Source organism: Siphateles boraxobius, unplaced genomic scaffold (genome assembly GCF_051911475.1).
Source record: "Siphateles boraxobius isolate OS27281-9 unplaced genomic scaffold, OSU_SipBor_1 8, whole genome shotgun sequence".
In the NCBI taxonomy this organism is placed as follows: Eukaryota; Metazoa; Chordata; class Actinopteri; order Cypriniformes; family Leuciscidae; genus Siphateles; species Siphateles boraxobius.
In genome coordinates this window covers 24,355,246-24,378,081 of record NW_027509208.1, presented here as the reverse complement: position 1 = coordinate 24,378,081, position 22,836 = coordinate 24,355,246, and the positions used below count along the sequence as shown (strand labels likewise).

The 22,836-nt window shown below is 42.5% G+C and overlaps 1 protein-coding gene and 1 non-coding gene across 2 annotated transcripts in view; one reads left to right on the top strand and one right to left on the bottom strand.

The window, feature by feature from the left end:
- The window catches only part of LOC143728964 (cholesterol 24-hydroxylase-like), a 69,768-nt gene that overhangs the window by 3,938 nt on the left and 42,994 nt on the right, over positions 1–22,836 (top strand). The window contains exons 9-16 of the mRNA XM_077219917.1: positions 148–219; positions 292–364; positions 437–521; positions 8,057–8,167; positions 9,957–10,045; positions 10,149–10,215; positions 10,306–10,441; positions 13,530–14,249. Of these exons, the coding sequence (XP_077076032.1) occupies positions 148–219; positions 292–364; positions 437–521; positions 8,057–8,167; positions 9,957–10,045; positions 10,149–10,215; positions 10,306–10,441; positions 13,530–14,249 (1,353 nt within the window). The remainder of the gene's footprint in view (positions 1–147; positions 220–291; positions 365–436; positions 522–8,056; positions 8,168–9,956; positions 10,046–10,148; positions 10,216–10,305; positions 10,442–13,529; positions 14,250–22,836) is intronic.
- Positions 11,771–11,843, bottom strand: trnat-ugu (transfer RNA threonine (anticodon UGU)). Its single transcript has one exon. It is a non-coding gene; the product is annotated as a tRNA-Thr (tRNA).

Here is a 22,836-nt window from a genome sequence, read left to right as displayed (position 1 = left end):
ATATCAGGGAATTAAAGTAGTTAATTAGCATATCATGTAATTAACTTCATTCCAAATTTTAATCAGTTAATAGCCCTAATAATAACATATTCAACACAACACTAGTAGAGTTACTTAACCATTTAACACTTTAAATTTTTGCTGCAGAGGAGGAAAAAGTTACTAACGCTAAAGATGATGAGCTGATGTTGGACAATTTCGTGACTTTCTTCATTGCTGGTGAGTTACGGCTTTGTTTGGTTTTTGCTCATAAACCCCTGCCAATATAAACAGTGCTTGATTCTTTTGCAGGGCAAGAGACAACAGCAAATCAGCTCTCGTTTGCAATCATGGAATTAGGGAGACATCCTGAGATATATAAACGGTAAACGGTAAAACATGGACCTATTCCACATTGACTTATATTACAATGCTTTGAATTTCTTTTCATTCCCAGGGCTAAAGCAGAAGTGGATGAAGTTCTTGGGACAAAGAGAGACATTTCATATGAAGACCTTGGAAAATTCACTTACTTGTCTCAGGTTGGTCTACAGCTGGGATGCCCAATCCTGTTCCTGGAGATCTATCTTCCTGCAAAGTTCAGCTCCAACCCTGATCCAACACAACGGGACCGGCTAATTGAGATCTTCAGGAGCACTTGTTATTTACAGACATGTGTGCTGGATCACGGTTGAATAATGAACTCTGCTGGTAGGTAGATCTCCAAGAACAGGATTGGACACCCCTGGGGCCTGTTTCAGAAAGGAGGTTAAGTAAAAACTCTGAGTATGTTCACCCTGAAATGAGGGAAACTCTGGGTTTTTCTTTGGTAAACCCAAAGTTTCTTGCGGTCTCCTCTCCTTTTTTAAAGAGGAAGCAGTGTTTAAACACATCATTCTTTCTTTCTGTACATTTATTTATTGCTGTTTTTACTGCTGTTTTTTCCATTTTTTTAATAAGATGAAGTCTATATAACTCCTTAACTGGCAACTGAAAATACAGTAGATTAGAGTTAGATCATGTAATTCTAAACAAATTCTACAGAATTAAACTGTGGCATTTACTGGGGGGGGGTTATTTGTCATAATTTCTGGTTTCTGTTGAGTAGGCTACTTACAACTGCCTGGGGTTCTGTTTGGACAAGAGGCTCCAAAAGACAGATATTACCATCAGAATCTGTTGGGACCAACGAAAAACCTAACCCAAACAAAAATACATGGAAATATCAAAAATACCCCATATAAAAAATAACACATATGTAGACCTTTTACATTTTATGAAGGCCCTTGCATCTTCGGGAGTGACTGGCTCTGATGAAGTCGCTCTAGGAATTCCCTCAGCCAAAAATGCTGCTGCACTGCTACACTGGATGCTATTTAGTTATTTAACATGTAAAATGTTTGTTAAGTCAGGTAGCCTACACCAATGATATGCTCAAGCCTTACCTGATTGAATTATGTTTTTATATTTCACTTTCAGCATCTGCCACATTCTTTTAATGACCTAGCCTACATGAAAATTAAAATTAGGTTTAATAACATACTGTTCTTCCAGTTTCACCTCAGATATTATAACAATTGGGTAAGTTACTCTAAATAGTTATTCATTACTAACTACAAATGACATCTTCAACAGTGTAATTAGATTAATGTAATAATTACTATCTCTAGACTGTATTGGTCTACTTATTACTAATTACTAAATCCCATATCAACCTCAACCACTTGAACAAGGAGAGACAAGAAACGTCCTGCTTGCGTATGGAACCCACCGTTCCCTGAAGGAGGGAACGGAGGACGTAGTCGACGGTCGACTGAAATGGGATCGCGCCAGGGAGCCTATTGTCTTCGAGTATTATTGAACGAGCCAATACACATTGGCGTGCGAGATCTGCATCTCAGACTCCGCCCCGCAGCGCAGGTATAAATACGGAAGTAGATGCACGCACCATTTGCTTTTCGCTGAGGAGCCGAGCGTAATTCGGAGTCAGCGGTGGTCCAGCGGTAGTGGCAAGGGGACTACGTCCTCCGTTCCCTCCTTCAGGGAGGGAACATATGTAATATCACTGGGGTGGCTCCAGCCTAGAGAGGGGGGAGACAACACCGATTTACAGTGACGGCAGGACTCTGTCAAGGGAAAGACACGGGCTCACCTTGGGGAGCCGTATCGTGGAAGAATACATATATGGGGTCGCCGTAGGGACTGCAACATATGGACCCAGCCTAACACGGGTTCCACACTGCATACGAGTGTTAGGCGTAACACCGGACGTTACGCGACGTCCGACGTTGGAGGGGTGCGGAGGAGCTCAACAGGTTCCGGATAAGGGAATTCAACTGGAGCAAAATGGCGCACGTATCCGGTCCATAGGAGGGGAATGGCGCAGCAAGCCGACACTGAACCGGGGCTCACGGTGTTACTGGCTTCTATGAGAAGTGAGCACACGGGAAGCAACCGGTTCGACACGTAGGCTATAGAATCTAGCAAACGTATTAGGTGTCGCCCAGCCCGCAGCTCTACAGACATCTGTCAGCGAGGCACCCTGCGCCAACGCCCAAGAAGCGGCAACACTCCTTGTGGAGTGAGCTCGTAGTCCTGGGGGACAGGGTTCACCTTGGGACTCATACGCCAAGATGATGGCATCCACTATCCAGTGGGCCAACCTCTGCTTGGAGACAGCCTTTCCCTTCCGCTGATCTCCGTAACAGACGAAGAGCTGCTCTGAGGTCCTAAAGCTTTGCGTTCTGTCCACGTATAAGCGCAGAGCGCGAACGGGGCAGAGAAAAGCCAGGGCTGGGTCTGCCTCCTCCGGGGGCAGCGCTTGCAGGTTCACCACCTGGTCCCGAAAGGGGGTGGTAGGAACCTTGGGCACATATCCAGGCCGGGGTCTCAGGACAACGTGAGAGTTAGCCGGCCCGAATTCCAGGCACGATTCGCTGACCGAAAATGCGTGCAGGTCAGGTACCCTCTTGATGGAGGCCAAAGCAAGCAGGAGAACTGTCTTTTGGGACAGAATTTTTAACTCTGCTACCTGCAAAGGCTCGAAGGGCGGTCTCTGCAGTGCGGTTAGCACCAGAGATAAGTCCCAAGAGGGTATAGAGGGGGGGCGAGGCGGATTCAATCTCCTCGCTCCCCTCAGGAACCTGACGATCAGATCATACTTCCCCAGGGATTTCCCGTCTACTGCATCGTGATGTGCGGCAATAGCGGCAACATACACTTTGAGGGTGGAGGGGGACAGCCGACGCTCCAAAGCCTTTTGCAGGAAAGAAAGCACGGAAATGATCGAACACCTTCGGGGGTCTTCTCTGTGAGAAGCACACCACTCAACGAACAGGTTCCACTTCAGGGAGTAAGCAAGCCTCGTAGAGGGAGCTCTCGCTGAAGTGATGGTATCTACGACTGCCTGTGGTAGATTACCTAGAACCTCCGCGTCCCGTCCAGGGACCACACATGGAGTCTCCAACAGTCTGGACGCGGGTGCCATATGGTGCCCCGTCCAGGAGAGAGCAGGTCCTCTCTCAGAGGAATGGGCCAGGGAGGAGCTGTCCAGAGGAGAAAAAGTTCGGGGAACCAGGTTCGGTTGGGCCAATAAGGGGCAACTAGCAAAACCTGCTCCTCTTCCTCCCTGATTTTGCACAGTAGTTGTGCCATCAGGCTCACTGGGGGAAACGCATACTTGCGGAGGCCCCGGGGCTAGCTGTGAGCCAGTGCATCCGTGCCGAGGGTCCCCTCGGTGCGGGAATAAAACAACTGGCAATGGGACGAGTCCGGAGAGGCAAACAGATCTATCTGTGCGGCCCCGAAGTGGTCCCATATCAGCTGGACCGCCTGGGGATGGAGTCGCGATTCCCCGGAGGCCACAATCTGTCGTGAGAGCTTGTCGGCGCCACGATTGAGCAGGCCAGGGATGTGAACGGCACGAAGCCACCTCAGATGCTTCTGACTCCATAGGAGGAGGTGGCGGGCGAGTTGTGACATGCGACGGGAACGTAGACCACCTTGGCGGTTGATGTACGCAACGGTCGCCGTGCTGTCCGTACGGACCAGTACATGCTTGCCGAGCAGCGTCGTCTTGAGGCGTCTCAAAGCAAGGAGCACTGCTAACAACTCAAGGCAGTTGATGTGCCAATGCAGGTGGGACGCCGTCCAGGTGCCAGCTACTGCATGCCCGTTGTACGTGGCCCCCCAGCCGGTGTTGGAGGCGTCTGTGGAAACCACAGCATGCCTGGACACTAGTTCTAGGGACACACCGGCCCGGAGAAACGAAAGGTCCGACCACGGGCTGAGGGTTTGGAGGCAGGCCGGGGTGATTTTCACACGGAGCATGCCACTCTGCCACGCCCACCACGGGACTCGGTCGCGAAGCCAGTGCTGGAGAGGTCTCATATGAAGCAGGCCGAGCGGCGTAACTGCGGCTGCCATATGCCCCAGGAGCCTCTGAAGTTGTTTCAGAAAAAACACTGTACTGCTCTTGATGAGATTCAGGCAGTTCAGCACCGACCGGGCGCGATTCTCTGTGAGGCGCGCCGTGTGTTGGACCGAGTCCAACTCCAAACCGAGTAAAGAGATCCTCTGCACGGGGGCGAGTTTGCTCTTCTCCCAGTTGACCTGAAGACCCAACTGGCTGATGTGCTGGAGCAGCAAATCCCTGTGTTCGCATAACTGCTCCCGAGACTGCGCTAGAATGAGCCAGTCGTCGAGATAGTTGAGAATGCGAATGCCACGCTCTCTCATGGGAGCGAGGGCTGCCTCCGCGAGCTTCGTAAAGACACGGGGTGACAGGGCCAGCCCGAAGGGCAGGATTTTGTACTGATACGCCTGACCCTCGAACGCGAAACGCAGGAATGGCCTGTGTCGCAGCAGGATGGAGACATGAAAGTACGCGTCCTTCAGGTCTATCGCTGCAAACCAATCTTGGGGACGGACACATTGGAAGATGCGTTTCTGCGTTAGCATTCTGAACGGGAGCTTGTGGAGGGCCCGGTTCAGGACTCGCAGGTCCAAGATTGGTCGTAACCCACCACCTTTCTTGGGTACAATGAAGTACGGGCTGTAAAAGCCGGTCTTCATATCGGCTACAGACACCGGCTCTATCGCGTCCTTCGCCAGCAGGACAGCGATCTCCGCGCGCATGACAGGAGCAGATTTGCTCGACACCGAAGTGTGGCGAATGCCACTGTACCTGGGCGGACTCCGGCGGAACTGAATCGTGTAGCCGAGCCTGATGGTACGGAGGAGCCAGCTGGACGGGTTGGAGAGCACCTTCCAGGCCTCGACGAACCGGACCAGGGGGACCAGAGGCACCACAGGCATACCCGGGGTGGGGCAGCGAGGTGGAGGACAGGGACCCGGCTCGGAAGGCCCGTGTGCGGCCCGAAGCGGGGTCTGAGTGAGCCGTGCTGCACCTACCTGACTCCACGGGGCAACAGAGGATGGGTGAGAAGGCGGATGACCGGATCCTCGAACGCATCGTGTTGCCGGCTGGCGAACAAGAGGGGGCTGGGGGGAGCAAGGCTGTTCCACAGGGTCGCAAACCGCCAGCCTCGCCCTTTTGGGACCCAGGAACGGAGAAATTCGCTCTTTCGACAATTTGGGTACCACTGGACTCCGGAGAGCCAATGGTGGAACGGTGACCATCTGAAGAGCTAGTCCCCCCATCCCTGGGTGGCCTGTCTCAGGAATGCATCTGACACTCGCCCCCTGGCTGGGCAGTGACTGAGACAGGCCGGGCGGCCTGCCTGCTGCTGGTTCTACGCTGGGGCCTGGGTGAAGGCTGTTGCGGAGACCCCGCGGAACCGGAGGCAGCGGCAGGGGGACACCCTCGGCGACGAACGGGCGGAGGGACTATCACCGGCGGCAGGGTGGAGGCAACAGCGGGCCGCCGGGATAGGGTGTGTCGGAGGAGCCTCCGTCCGAACCTGGGTGGCAGAGAACTGTTGGGCGCAGCTCTCCGCCACGTCGCCGAACAACCCAACCTGGGAAATTGGGGAGTCCAGGAACCGAACCTTGTCCGCATCCGCCATCTCAACCAGGCTGAGCCAACGATGGTGTTCCTGGACCACCAAGGTGGACATCACTAGACCGACCGCACATGCCGCGACACTCGTACCCCGGAGGGCGAGGTCAACGGCAGTGCGGAGCTCACTCATGAGCGTCCGGTCTAAACTACCCTCGTGCATGTCCCTGAGTGACTTGGCCTGGTAGACCTGCAACAACGCCAAGGCATGCAAAGAGGAAGCGGCTTGCCCGCAAGCTCTGTAAGCTCTGTAAGCTCTGACCGCCAATCCTGACGCGAACTCATAGGCCCGCAAGGGGAAACAAGGATCCCCCATCCAGGATGCAGCGGCCGTTGGACATAAGTGAGTCGCAACAGACCGCTCCACTGGAGGGATAGCCTCATAACCCTTCACCGCTCCTCCGACAAGGGTAGTGAGGGAGGAATAACTACTTAAGTCGTTTTCAGGAGTAAAAGGTGCCGTCCACGACCAAGTAAGCTCTTCATGCACTTCGGGAAAGAAGGGCACTGGGGCGGCGGGCTGAGAACCAGCACGGCCCGCCCCGAGATACCAATGATCCAACCGAGACTGAACAGGACACGGTGGAGGGTTCCACTCGAGCCCGACAGCCTCGGCGGCCCCTTTTCAGCATAGCTGACAATTCTGGATCCGGCTCGGGCAACATTGAACTCCCAGAGGGAGACAACGCAGCCGAGTCGTCATCTCCAGAAGTCAGCTCACCCTCGATGCTGCAATCGACGTCCTGTCCTCCAGGCGAGCCCCGAGTGAAACCGCTGGCCGACCCATTACAGATGGACCAGCGGACAACACCGGAGGCTCCAATGGCAGCAGTGGAAGGGAGGGGTGAGGAGCCCACAGGGAATGGTTACCGAGCGGGACATCCAACACTACCCTCCGGTCACCCATCCCACACAGCACCCGTGCAGGGTGGGGCGTGGTAATGGGGACTCGCTCTCCGCGAACGAAGGCGAGTCTCGCCCTCAACACTGCGACAGTCATGTTCCCACAGTGAAAACATGAGCTGTCCACAAAAGCTGTCTCAGCGTGCTGTAAGCCCAAACACGTGATACAACAATTGTGACCATCAGAGAGAGACAGGGAACGACCGCACCCAGAAACGCACGGGCGGAATGACATCTTGAAAAAGGCGCAAACGCACCCGTGTTGCTCTTTTAGGAAATGAAAAACTCTCACCAGTGCCGGAGCACACAGGGGAATGACCGCGGCAACACTAACACAGGAATGGTGCACCCTGTGTCAGTGAAGCACTCACTTTCTCGCCCTCAACCGACCGTCAGAAAAATAAACACAAACAGAAACTTGGTTGCTGTGAGAACAGCAGTTGAGAGCTTGAAGCTCACGATCACCGCTGCACTCGCGCTGCAAACACCGACACCAGGAGAGACTTCCCAAAGTAGCGCCGACACACTCGCTCGTTGTACAACAACACTCTTCAGATCCAGACATGAAGCTCGGCTCCGAAGCGAAGGGCAAATGGTGCGTGCATCTACTTCCGTATTTATACCCGCGCTGCGGGGCGGAGTGTGAGATGCAGATCTCGCACGCCAATGTGTATTGGCTCGTTCAATAATAGCCTATTTAATGTAATTACATTCATATTTTATTTTAAATTACAGATGAATTAAGAGTAATCCCTTTAATTAAATTACAATATTTAGATTACTTTGTAATTAATTACACCCAACACTGTATAACTAGAATTACTCTTTTTGTTTGGCACTGTTGCCATGTTTACTCATAATATCTGCGCTCCATTGATAATTGCTTTTTATATATGTGGTGCACGTGCTTAACTCAGAGTCAGACAACTTAGAGTTGATTGAACTAACTAATTTCAGCTGATTTATAACCAAAATTCAGAGTTTCCCATCTCAGGGTAAGTCAACTCAGAGTTCAATTTTTAACTCAGAGTTGGTTGAACCTCCTTGTTGAAACAGGCCCCTGGTCTGCAGAGATGGTCTTTTAATGCTACAAACACAAATGGTTCTGTATCCATTTCTTTGAATGGTCTTTGTATTGTTGACTCAATGCATTAGATCCTGAAGGAAACACTGCGACTTTACCCCACTGCTCCAGGAACCAATCGCTGGTTGCATGAGGACATGGTTATGAATGGGCTGAAAGTCCCAGGCGGCTGCTCTATTGTTGTGAGTATTGCCAGATTCCCAGTAATGCTCGTCTGTACCCCTTTTCCACCAAAGCATTTTGAGAGCTGGTTCGGAGCCGGTGCCTACTCGCGAACCGGTTCTTTGTGTTTCGACAGCCAAAGAACCGGTTCTCGGCCAGGAAAACTGGTTCCAAAGCGGCACCAACTCTTTGCTGGACTAGAACCAGAGAACCGTTCTTTTACCACCGTGTCATGCTTACGGCGGGGCTGGAGGCGGGTTTAGATGTGTCCTAAACATATTTTATGACCGCAAAGCCAGGAGAAACATTTGCAGAAACACGATGTAGTCCACCATTGTAATTATTATGCTTGAAGTTGGCGCAAGCGTTTCTAGCTTTTTTTAAATTTAATTTTTTTATTGAAAACATTATGTAAGCAAAGAAGAAAACTGTCAAAATATAGAACAAATAAACGGAAAGAAAAAAAGACACAAGACAGAGGTACATAACTAATCAGAAATGATTACATATCAAAGGAAAAGATTAAAGACTTACTTATTTCAATTGTTTTTAAAGCCTTCATGGTACACAAGTTAGAGATAATCCCAAAATAATGTACTTGCTAGCGTTTCTGTATGGCGACGTACACAGTGACGTAACGACGTCGTTCGCTGGGCGCTCTAGTCAGGGGGAAAACAAACCGGTTCTGAGAAGGTTCGCAAGTTGAACCAACTCCGAACTAACTTTGAACCAGCACCAGTTCCGAACCAGTTCTTTTTTGGTGGAAAAGGGGTATCTGTGGCACGTGTGGTACCTGACTGGGAAAGCTACTAATAGCTACACAAGCACAGCTCCTGTCTACTTGAATGGAGATAGAAAGAAATCTTCAACATTGTTTGGAAATATTATATTTTTAGTTAAAGTCCCCCTGTAGTCAGTAATTGTATCCCTTAAAACTCATCTTTGATCACCAAAATTACATAAGTAAAAAAAAATTCCTTGAAAAAAAAAGTTTCTTCATGCCTTAAAATTGCTTGAATGTAACTCTAAACCCTTGCCTCATTTAGTATACGTGGTTCTGTGAATATGCAAATGAGCCCCGCCTCCACTCACTCACACCAGCTCAGAGATCCACTCGTTGACGTGATTGGTTACAAGGTATTTTGTGACGTCAGACACATCAGCGATTTCAAACCGTGATTTTGAGCCTGTCTTTGGTTCATTGCAGTTTTAAAGAGAAAATGCTCAGCAATGGTGTTGACTTTCGAATTTGTACATGGTTTGTCTTAAAGCATATTAAAACGCCAAATAGACCTATAAACAACATTAAAAGCTTGATTTTGACTACAGGCGGACTTAAAAGGGTTAGAAATATGTGACATGAAATACAATACATGTACCTTCTTCTCTGAGGTGAATATTTCCGTTATGTTCGTCGCAACAAGAAGTTACACGTTCACTTCTGCCAAACCCTATGATAAACCCTTCAGAACACGTGAGATATATGACACGTTGCATGGGATTATTCTGTGGTATTTTCGTGTCATTTTTAAAAAAGCTTGATTGCTGGTCGCATTTCACTGCCATTTTGTGGATGAAACCGAGTAGGACTTTTTTCTTAAATTTCTCCTTTTATGGTCTGAAAAAGAAAGAACAGCATAGGCTACTGCATTACTGGAACAAAAGGTAAATTATGTAAGTAAGTACATTGTGACTTAATTCTATTTTAATAATTCCAATCAATTCGAACAATGGCATAATTAATTTTACTTTTTTAATTGTATATTGGTACATGACTATTTTGAACCATTTTCACCTTTTTCCATACAGTTTAGTTCGTATGTCTCTCAAAGACTGGAAAAGTTTTTCAAAGATCCGTTGAAGTTTGATCCTGAGAGATTTGATGTGAATGCCCCCAAGTAAGTCATTATGAGGACAAGCTGTGAATGGGTTTTATGAGGATGTTATATAAACATTATAGCATGAAATCTGCTGATATCAAATTGTGTTCTTATCTGAAAGGCCTTATTACTGCTACTACCCATTTGCACTTGGTCCTCGAACCTGTCTAGGGCAGGTCTTTTCACAGGTGATGAAACACAAACACACATTTGCTCAATTGCTTTCCAAGTGCCAAATTTGCTGTGATCATAACAACTCTGCGTATTTCTACATTCAGATGGAGGCTAAAGTTGTGCTTGCCAAACTGCTTCAGAGATTTGAGTTCAGCCTGGTTCCTGGACAGTCTTTCAGCATTAAAGACACTGGAACTCTACGGCCCATGAGTGGAGTGATCTGCAACATTAAACCATGCTAGGACACGTTTATGGCACTTGTTTTGCTTCAACTCTTGTGTACTTGTGTCTACTCGGCAAACATGGTCTTGAATTATTCAAACATTAACCAAAGCACAGAATTTGAAACAGGCTATTCATCTATGATACTTTATCCGCACTTTTAATTGATTTGGTTTTATATCATTTTCGTAATCCTTCATTATGGTGATTTTTAAATCTTACATTTTAAATCTGGATGGTAACTGATTACATGTAATCTGGTTTATGTAATCAGATTCCAAAATGAAGTACTTGTAATTGCATTATATTACTTTTGGATTAAAATATAATCAGACTACAGTTACTTTTCTGTTGATTACATGATTCATGATAACATATTACTCACACAATGGCAGTAAATTACTCATAATTCACTGATTCTACCTAATTTTTTAATTAATTATTTTTAATCTTTTCATTTTTAATTATATATATATATATATATATAAAATTAAAAGATTAAAAATAATTAATTAAAAAATTTGGTAGAATCAGTGAATTATGAGTAATTTACTGCCATTGTGTAAATATGTTATCATGAATCATGTAATCAACTATATATATATATAGTATATATATAACTATAAAAAATTGTGTTGTAAAATAATGATAATCTACTGGCAGCTGGTTGCCAGCAATGTGCCGTTAATTCTACAGCCCAGATTTCTCTGCTCATCTTTGACTGAAGCACATATATACACTGAACAAATTATAAACGCAACACTTTTACAGGGCAATATATATATTGAAAGTGTTCTAGATCTAGATTAAAAACAGATTTGCATGTTCACGGTTCTCTGATATCATTTAATAAAATGTGTAATGTAATCACTGATCTATATAGAATGACATTCTATATAGATCAGTGAATGTAATAGATTACGTATTAACTATGATTTTTGTCATGTAATTTGTAATAAGTAACAGACTACAATTTGTACATTTATAGTTGATTAATATGAACACTTTATAAACACAATAGTAACTAATGAAACCACTGGTGAAAAATGCTTGTTTTGCTGATTTAATACTTTTTTATTATAAATTATATTATCAGCAAAATCCTAAAACATTTTCTTTATCAGATTTTAAAATGGTCTCATTACACATTGTATAGGCCTGTCAGGCTACTACTTTGCCAAACAGATTAAACAGTGAATCAAAAACATAAAAGCTGATTTATGTGGGGTCTTTTTTCTTTTGAAGAACAATATTTCTTCTTTGTATTATGTGAAACAGTAACACTTGTTTTTGAAGTACAACAATCATTTATTATAAACGTGTCGAAAGAAAAAGCAGTGCTATTTCAGGCCCCAGCGAGGATCGAACTCGCGACCCCTGGTTTACAAGACCAGTGCTCTAACCACTGAGCTATGGAGCCAGCTGTGGTAATCAGGCGGAAAAAACTGTATTTGACCATAACCATGAAATGTTTTACTTGGTAGTGCGCAATTTTTTTTCTTCTTTTTTTAGCTAAGTGATGTGGCAAAATATAAATTTACCACATTTGCCGATTTACCACCTTTTTACATAAAAGATCATAATTAAATGAGATTGAGATTAATCATTAAGGTATACAAGTACTTTTTTTTAAAAAAGAGAGAAAGGATAAAGAGGAAAAAATGTGTGTGACTTATCAACCGAAAAAAAATACTTTTTACAGATTGTTCGCCGATGGTTTCGTAGCCTGTAACAGACTGTAAGTAGTACCCGGATGGAAATATAATATTTGGCCACTAGATGGCGAAGTTCACCAACAAAACTCCTCAATCACGTTCTGCACTAACATCTGGACCGTTTTCAATTTAGTCATTCATTGTAGTGAATGCTATTTTCCAACACTAATATGTTTATATGAATGATAAAGCTGCTTTGAAACAATTTGTATTGTAAAAAGCGCTATATAAATAAAGGTGACTTAACTAATAGGCCTAATAATAAATATTTGTTGAATAAATGGGGTGATAAGGTAGGAAAATATATTTTTTGAGTAAATGAAAGCTTGACCCAAACAGAAATGTGAATAAATGCCTAGATAAAAATTAAAAAAAAATCTCAAATGTCCTAAAATAGAGATCTGATATGACCAAGTGGATCTGATTTTATGTGAGACCAGTTTTTTTTTTTTTTTTTTTTTTTTTTTTTTTGCAGTGTGTGATTGTTATGCCATATTTCTACACCTGACAGACACTTTCATCCAAATCACATTTAAGTATACATTTTTATCGGTTTGTCTGTTCAATGACATTTTTCACATTTTAGAGGAAAAGTAAGTCAAACTTGACTTTCTTTGACTGATAAATAGGCTATCTGGCAGCCACGATACATATGCTAACCAAATATAAAATGGTCTTATTATTGGCTTGAAAGTTCCATAATTTATTCTTTCCTTTTACTTATACCTAATAAATAGAATAAAAATAATCCCGCTTGTGTTTCTTTATAAGAGTTTGGGAATGTAGGCTCTGTCTCTTTAAGAGGGCAGATCCTGCTTTTTGCCTCTCATCCCTGAACCTGCTCAGATCCGCTCGAATTATTTCTTCACACACCAGTTCAGAGGAAGAACCCGATATAGACCCTGAACATCGACACACGTGAGGAGCTAAACTACAAACCTATTTTGATCGGAGCTCTGAAGCTTCCGATTCATTTTAACGTGAATGCAGGCATGTTTTTTTTTAATGAAGGCTGTGTTTATAGTTATTATTATTTTTAAATATTGCTCTTGATACCTCTAAGATCTTTCGTGCCTAAAGGATTTTTTTTCTTGAGGAAAACCGCGTTTTATTTAAAACGATGCCCGTGGATTTATATATCGTGCACATTTTAGGATATTTAAAATTATGCATGATTACAAAGTTAGTGGTGAGTGAGGCGTTAATAAAGGTGATAGTTTGAAAAATAAATTTCTCTGGAATACAAATCAGTTTATGCACAGTCTTGCAATTTTTCAAAGGGATTCCCTTGAACATTATATTAATCATTTTGGTTTTTAATGCGTTTTGTGCTTTTCTGGTGGGATTGAAACAGCATTATGTTAGATCTATGTTGAATATTTCACCCTGAGACTGTTCCCCTGTAAGAGTCATGATGGCAAAACACTCTCCTAACGATGACCTGAGTAAGATCTCTGATGATGAACTGATCCGATGGAGCAAAGAAGACTTGATTAAGAGACTGAGAAGGGTTGATGGCGAGAAGATGAGCCTGATGCTGGAACATGGGAACATGATGAAGGACATCAACCGCAGACTGCAGGTGCACCTCCATGAGATCCGTAATCTAAAGGATGTCAACCAGAAACTGCAAGACGATAACCAGGAGCTCAGGGAACTCTGCTGCTTTCTCGACGACGATCGGCAGAAAGGTAAGAAGCTGTCTCGGGAATGGCAGAGGTTTGGCAGGTATACGGCGAGCTCCGTGTGGAAGGAGGTGAGCACCTATCAGCAGAAACTCAAGGACCTGGAGGTCAACCAGGAGAACATTCTTCGGGAGAATGCAGAACTAAAGGAAATCATTCTAATGTTGGATGAAGACAGGAATGGAGCGGGATCAAGGAGTTCTATTGACAGCCAGTCCAGTCTGAGCAACTTAAATGGAGGTTCAGGAACCGTCAGAGATGTTGGTGATGGGAGCAGCACCTCCAGCGGTGGAAGTGCTGGAAGCCCAGACCATCATCTTAATCATATACACAAGACTGTAGAAACCAAGGTCGGCACCATAAGACGATCGATGGATGATCTCTCTGCTCCACATCATCACAGGAGCATCCCCAACGGACTCAATGGTGAGTAAACCATTTTTGCCACCATTACTGTTAAAACACCACAATGAAATGGAGTTTTGTGTCTTTCAGTGCATATCTTTTAGCTTTGAGGCCATGCATATATTAGTACTCTCTTAAAAAGTACACATTTAAGTCTTTAGGGCCTTGCACACTGAGTCCTACATTTTTGTATGCATTTCTTCGTATTTGTCATCCTAAAAATGAACAGTTCTGGATTTTGGTGTTCGCTTGTACAGGGGCTCTGATTTGTCAAAATGCCTGCTACAGATGCGAAAAACGCAGAAAATTGAACCTGATCCGAATTTTTTTATTTCGAGTTCGGACTCGGTGACGAATTTTTTTTATTTCGGGCGAAAGTTTCAGAGACAGTGTGTAAATGTGATTGACACAACGTGAGGTTTTATTTATTTTTTAACCTGCGAAAAGTTCGGACTCGGTGACGTGTACAAGGACCTTTTGTCTTCCAGGAAAAACAAACCAAAAATTCTGATGACTCATCTTGCACTAGTGGGTGTGTCCATTTTTTTCTTCAATCAAATTCTGTCTAGAACAAGAGGGGTAATGACGTTACTGCGCCACCATATTGGGATTCCCACACATGCTACTATCTTAATTAGCAAACATCTGATTTCAATCTGTGAATATTACCCAACTGGTTTTCTATATGAAGTTTCAGGCATTTCTATATGGAATGCCCCTCCCCCTAAATTATAAATTCCACATGCCTCTGATGTCAATTACAAGCAATAACTCATGGCTCATGACTGCAGCATAAACTAAAGTGTATTAGCTTTTCAAAACAATATTTCCTGTCAACTTCCTGTTTCAATTTGAAATATGTGTAAACACAGGGGAGAAAACTGAATTTCATGTGGGGTTTTAACAGTATTGCTCATTAATCTGAGGTATGAAGTTTTAAGATGCTCATTTGAAGTTAATAACACTTAGAACAGAATGGAAGGCTTGATTATAAAGAGCTATTTAACTAATACTAGCATTAGCATTATAGGCATCAATGCGGTGGCCTAGAGAGCTCAACGCGCTGCAACTGAAGAAAACGCATGCAAATAGAAAAACACCCGCAAAGCATCTTCATCAGTTTTACAACACATGTGCTCCAAATACTCACAACACAACCAAATACAGAAACGCACCGCAAAAGTTCATAACACAACCAAATACAGAAACGCACCGCAAAAGTTCATAACACAACCAAATACAGAAACGCACCGCAAAAGTTCATAACACAACCAAATACAGAAACGCACCGCAAATAACACAGACCACAACAGAAATGTTTCCAGGGGAGCCCAATAAGTGACGAACCCGGCTGGGACATGCTTATTGCTCAGTCTACTTTTGTATTTTATTTTTTTAACTTTTTTTAAAACTTTTTTTACAAAACATACAGAGATTACATGTTTATGACATAACTTTGTATACAATATGTTCAATGTCATCAGAATATAAATGAGAAAAGAAGAGTTAACAATGATTACTAATATAAATTTTTTTTTTAAAAAAAGATAGAGAAAAAGAACATGAGGGTAAGATATTATTCGATACATCAGTTACACAAATTTTGTCATGTTATGTTTAAATAAGTTTCGTAAGAAATGTTAGGTATTGCAGGGTCCACAGACGAGACGGCAACTCACATACAGGTAACGCATATTTTAAAATCTTTTTTGAATAAAATGTATATAATAATAAGAAATTTAATAAGAAATAATAAGAATAATAAGACATTTCTGTCTTATTAACAGCTATTCAGCTGATGGACACCATGCTGCGTTGTCATGGGAATATCCCAGGTGAAAATAATGAGGAAATTACATTGTCTTTCGTTGCTCCCTTCACCAAGTGTGTTCCAAACGGCTACATAATGGCACACAAGTGTCACGAGTCCCCACTTCAACGGTTCTTCGAAGGGAGTAGGGCATAGGGATGCCCACGAGCAATAAGCACGTCCCAGCCGGCTTCTTCACTTATTTGGCTCCCCTGGAAACATTTCCGTTGTGTTCTGTGCTATTTACAGCGCGTTTCTGTATTTTGTTTTGTGTTGTGAACTTTTGCGGCGCGTTTCTGTATTTGGTTGTGCTGTGAACTTTTGCAGTGCGTTTCTGTATTTGGTTGTGTTGTGAGTATTTGCAGTGCGTTTCTGTATTTGGTTGTGTTGTGAACTTTTGCGCCGCGTTTCTGTATTTGGTTGTGCTGTGAACTTTTGCAGTGCGTTTCTGTATTTGGTTGTGTTGTGAGTATTTGCAGTGCGTTTCTGTATTTGGTTGTGTTGTGAACTTTTGCGCCGCGTTTCTGTATTTGGTTGTGCTGTGAACTTTTGCAGTGCGTTTCTGTATTTGGTTGTGTTGTGAGTATTTGCAGTGCGTTTCTGTATTTGGTTGTGTTGTGAACTTTTGCGCCGCGTTTCTGTATTTGGTTGTGCTGTGAACTTTTGCAGTGCGTTTCTGTATTTGGTTGTGTTGTGAACTTTTGCGCCGCGTTTCTGTATTTGGTTGTGCTGTGAACTTTTGCAGTGCGTTTCTGTATTTGGTTGTGTTGTGAACTTTTGCGGTGCATTTCTGTATTTGGTTGTGTTGTGAGTATTTGGAGCACACATGTGTTGTAAAACTATTTTCTTAATTAGTGGGTGTTTTTCTATTTGCATGTGTTTTCTTCAGTTGCAGCGCATTGAGCTCTCTCGGCCACCGTACATCAATCGTTTCCCGACACTTTAGTTTTAAGTTCTGTAAGTAATATGAAACTAGAGGAGCAAACTTGCAAACTAATGTGAATGATTATATTACTTAAAAGTTAACTGTAAGCTAGTGTTTCGATCTAACACTATTACTAAAGATGTAACTAATTACCCCTGTAGTACTTACTTGAATCACCTCAGATCAATAAAACAACAGTATCACATGTGAGTGTGGCCTTGAGTGAAGGTCTGGTGTTAATTGCTTTTACAGTAGGTCGGGTGTATGGATTTTGGATTTGCTGATGGTCTTTGTTTTCTCGTGCTGCGGAAGGGCTTACAAAAAGAAATCAATGTGATCACCACCCTAAACACTCACATGAGCTGACTGTTTGATAGCTGTAATGAAATGGCGTGTTAAGCCTGGCTTTAGTTGCACTCCCAACAATGCCATGATTTCAGATGACAAGACCGTATTGTGCTTTTGAAGCGACATCTGAAAATCTTCCTGTTGAGTTGGCTAGCTTTTGACTTTTGAGTCTGCGTTTAACATAAATGCCAATTGACAATCTTTAGAAAGCTTGTAATGTGTGAGCATATGTTGACCTCTGATACGTTTAAAACATCAGTGTTTGGCAATGTACAATTTTTCGTTCTTACTTCTGCTGTCTTATGCTCATGAAGCCTCTCAAGTCATATTTCACCCCAAATCAAAATTAAGGACCATTGAGATTTTGTTTATTGCATTAAGCAATAAGTGCTTTGCAATTAAGCACAAATATCATTACCATAATAATACAAATCTTATTCTCATTACTGAAATGCAAAAACGATAATATTTTATTTAAAGGGGCTATATGTAGAATTAAAAAAAAACGAGTTATTAGCGACACCGGTGGCCGTTAAGTGAACTGCGTCCACGCTGCTGAGAGCGGCGTTTAGATGAATATTTAAATATGTGCTGCAAGCTTTTCTCTCAATAACGAAATAAACACACAACAAAAATGACAGCGGTGAGAAAACAGCAGATAAGAAAGCATCTGATCATTGCGATGTGGATGTTTGCACAAGGTCTATCATTCACCGGCATCATGTCGACAGATGAGGTGATTAAAATTGCACAGTTATGATAGTTTGATTATGATTAGAGACTATATAGATCTGGCTCTGTGAGACTATAGTTTGAATTAATCCCTTTTCTTTGCATGACACATTGACATTACTGTACAGAATAGCTCTTTCTGCATTATCCTGAACCTTGTATAAGCATTTGTTTCATGTGCCAGTGTGTGTAAACGTCACATCTTTTGAATTTTCTCGGTAAAAATTACCGGAATCCTTCATAGAAAAATCAGTCTAAAGACTTTCATAGACAACTAAGTCAGGGAAGGTCAATTTTTGTTACAAGCTTTTCACACATTTTTATCATTACAATGTAACAGTGCAAAAGTCTTTCATCAGATTCACCCATTTCAACCCTGATAAACTCTGCATGGCTTGTGCACAACATGGTGGTCTACTTTGATCTTAAAGAGGCCTGTCGCGATGTCATCTTTTCAAATCGATGAAATCAATTTTATCATGGTTAAGTCCCTGGGGGTCAATGTGTGTGGCCTGGATTCAATGTGTGGCGCAGTGTCATTTAATATGATGTCAGGTAGAGTGCATACAGTATATGTTCGGACGGAGTGTGTATCTTGATTCCACAGGGATCCTCAGACTCGCTAACAGCCATAGGAGGGTGATAAATGTGTGAAGTGGGACCTGTGGAGGTATTTGCCAGAGAAATTGGCTAGTGTAAGGCAAATAGAGAGTGGATGGATTTGAGAGAGAGAGAGAGAGAGAGAGAGAGTGTGTGTGTGTGTGTGTGTGTGTGTGTGTGTGTGTGTGTGTGTGTGTGTGTGTGTGTGTGTGTGTGTGTGTGTGTGTGTGTGTGTGTGTGTGTGTGTGTGTGTGTGTGTGTGTGTTTGTGTGTCTGTGTGTGTCTGTGAGTGTGAGTGTGAGGTCCCCTGCTCTCTTTCCTCCTTAAGGGGTATCATCAATCAGTCGAGCCGTTGGCCGTCCCAATGCACAGATGGTGCTGCGGTAATCTTCAGAGACAGGTTCATATTTCATTGCAGTGTTCAATCCCAAGCTGTGTTGCACAACTCTATGGTTTCAAGAGTTGAAGCCTTCACACACACAGGAAGGAGTGCAACATTGCTAGCATATTCTAACATTGGTTTCTGTGGGCAACATTTTTGCAATTCAGATCTCGAAAGTAAATCAAGACCTGTGAATCACTGTCTAACAAGTGTCCTGATGATTGTCATGCATGTAAAGCATGTTAACGGATTTAGTCGTCATCAATTTCTCACTCAGATCTCCTACAGTAATGTGACACCTGTGTCAGTCAACTCAGACTTTTGTCAGTTTAAATAGTTAATATGTGATTTTCATGAAACCTTTGTGAAAATGATCAAAAATGCTGGAGGTGGATGGCAACTTTTTTTCAAGAACTCTGGCGGGGAAAGAGTTAAAAGCACTTGTTAAGTGATGGTCATATGCCTATATTATCTGTATAGCCACGCTTCTAAGCTTTAACAAGACCTATTTTGCCACATAAGGACTACAAATACCCAACACATGGAAAAGACCCAATCTCAAAATACACTGTCTCACAGTAAAAAACATAGCTATTTTGCGAGGTGGTGATTTTGTCTCAATCATACAAAAAACAACAAATGAGATTCATATGATTTTGGTCACTAGTTGTTACCCAAATGTAAAATTAAGAATTACCATGAGATTGTGTTGAAATACCAAAAGAAGTTTATGTACTTGACAAATCAGACAAATCAAAGTTGTATGTCCGTTTCAAGTACCAAACATAAACGGAACTGGCAAAAAACAAAACAGTAAAGCAAAGCGGGAAAATCACTTAAAATAATATTAACCAGACCTTATTTTACTTAATGTATCTATACTGTATAATTTGAAAACTGCTGTTACAAAACCCCACTGGAAATGATAAATGAGCCTGTGGTTTATCTGAAAAATTAACATCACGACTTGAGCTCTATTGAAAACTCTTGGATAATAGTCTCAGTAATGAAAAGACGAAGGGGATTACATTTTATGAAAAATTATGGACTATGAGATTATACATTTTGGACCTAAAGACCTGGAACATAAATTCAGTGTTCATTTCATATTGATGTGTGTTTTTAAAAGTCATTAACTCCAGCCAAACAAACTGTTTAACCAAAAACAATCTGTTTATTTGCTTGATTATTTCTAATGATTTTTTGTCCACTTTTACTTTACCTATAATTGTACAGGCATACTTGGTTATTGTGTGTTTTTTTATTTTTTTATTATTTGTTATTGTAAATTATCTATTTCAGGTCTTTCACAATGTTAAATATTCAGTTATTAGAAGCAGAGATGGAAACCGTGGCTATATATTTTGATATGGGCATCAAGCAAAAAGACATATAAAATGGGAATGTGATGATGAACAGAGGGACTATCAAACCAGTGAGGGAACGATTTATTATTACACTTCAGGGAAGTAAATGTTGTGAGTTACTGAGTAACTTGTGAATGGATGTGGTAATCTGGATATCATTGACTCATGGAGAGGTTTTTAAAGCTAAGTGCTGCATGTAATTTTAAAAGTATCTTGCTCAGTATCCCTATACTAACATGTAGTAATATTGGTCTCAAATCAGATTTCAGTAAAAGGTCATTCGGTGCATCTCATCTCTTCAACCCCCCATAAAAGAAGCTCTTAACAGCCCGCACAATCTTTTTCACTTATGTTGCTGTTGCATTGAGAGATAGCTTATGAAGGATTTTTTACCTTGTAACCAATGGGCAGTTAAATCACTGAACCCAGTTTAGAATGAGGGCAGTGACCTAATGAGGGTTAAAGTGAACCTGTGAAACTAGCTTAGCCAGATCTTCACTACTCAATAATTTGCCAAGCCCGCAGATTACATCTTAGTGTGGTGACGCGCCACAACATTCATGGAATTTCAGTCTGTAAACTTTGATCAAATGGTGACCAGATAATTTTCATCTTTTAACCTAATTTCTTTTCTATTATTTTAAAGCAGGGGTATCCAATCCTGTTCCTGGAGGGCCACATTCCTGCAGAATTTAGCATTAACCCTAATTAAACACTCTTGAACCAGCTAATCAAAGCCTTCAGTATCACTAGAAACTTCCAGCCTGGTTTGTTTGAGCTAAACTCTGCAGGAAGGTGGACCTCCAGGAGCAGGATTGGACACTCTAAAGGATTAAAAAAAAAAAAAAACGTTTCCGTATAACTTGGCAGAGTTCTTTAGCCAGGCTTGTTTCTTTTCTTAATTATATTCTAGAAGTTTAAAGGGTGTGCCACTCAGCTGACCAGCATCAGAGTGTTGCTCTCTAAAAACTCGCTTTTCCAGTATACGCAAGACAGATGAATCACAACATGGTATTCTTAAACACAACTTCCTATCTGTGCTGTCACAGCATGTAGGACAGTTACTGAATCCAGGAAGAGTTTATTTTTTACCTTGTTTGTGGCTCTGCAATAGTTGAAGGCCTTCTTGGTCGTTTGGCCTGTAAGTGCAGGCATGAGATGGCCCATACAGGCTCTTTCAGCTGGTTTTATTCAGACAGAAAGGCTGCCTTTCACAAATTCCCACATTCCTTATTAAACAAAACTTTCTGAACAACCTGAATAAAGTGACATACAGTGAACCTCACATAAGACAACAATATGGAGAATTTCTACTTATATAGTGAATAGTTTAAATAACCTTTGGTCTTAGTAAATGGTTAAGTAAAATGTCCATAGATGTTCTGTGTGAAACTCTTGAGCTGGACAGCTGTTGGGACTGTTGCTTTTAAATACCTTCTCTTTTTTTGAATTACTGGCAGCTTTAATTAACCACAGCTATTGTACAGTCATAAACATACAGATAGACATCTTTTGATGTTGCATCACAACATGCGCTGTATTTGGAGCATTTTGTGTCATTAACATTGTGTGTGTGTTTTTTAAGGCATACTCCTTAATTTATCAACTGGGGTCATATGGCTTTCTGTCATATTTACTTTGTGTGGTTTTTGAAGTTTCAACTTTGGGGGATCCTTACACTTGCATTATATGGACTCACAGAGATGGATTGTTTTTCTTAACTTTTTTGTGTCTAAAGAAAGAAAGTCATACATCTGGGGCATAAAGTGAATAAATGATTAAAGAATTTGTGTAAAAAAATAAAAAAGGGTAACTTTTTCAAAACTCATCTTGGGACCCCTATCTTCTGTTCCATTCGGTTGTCCACTCTTGTTGTTTTTGAACACAAGAACATGTCCTAAGCTACTGTCCCTATGTGTCTGATCAGCCTACCCAAATCAGCCTTATTATCCTTATTCAGGGCTTCCTGAAGACCAGTTAATCAACTTCCAGTCGGGCTACTCACACTAGTTGATTAAAAGTTTTGCACATTACCAACTCCACAGTCAGTGTTTATAACTAGAGCTTGTTGAGCAATTTCATGGGCTTGTAGCATCCATCTAGGTTCAGGTGGGAATGCATTGACTGTTTATTTATTGCTGCCTAATGAAATGCAGCGTAATGAGGTTGTTAATGAAGAGACCAGGTGGCACATTGGCAGGGCACTAGCTGCTCCAAAGCACACATTCAGCAATCTGATTCTGTTGACGCAAACGGTGACCTTCATTTCGTGTTAGGCAAAAGTTAACCAAAGTGTCCCCAATGTCATCAGAGGCCAATTTGGATGGAGCTCTTCCTGTGAGCGTCAGCCGTTTCTGCAATCTGCCAGGAGAATAGCGTATTCTCGAAGCAAATTCACAGAGTGTGTCTCTGTCTTTCACCTTTGACATTTTGTCCCAGTGTCC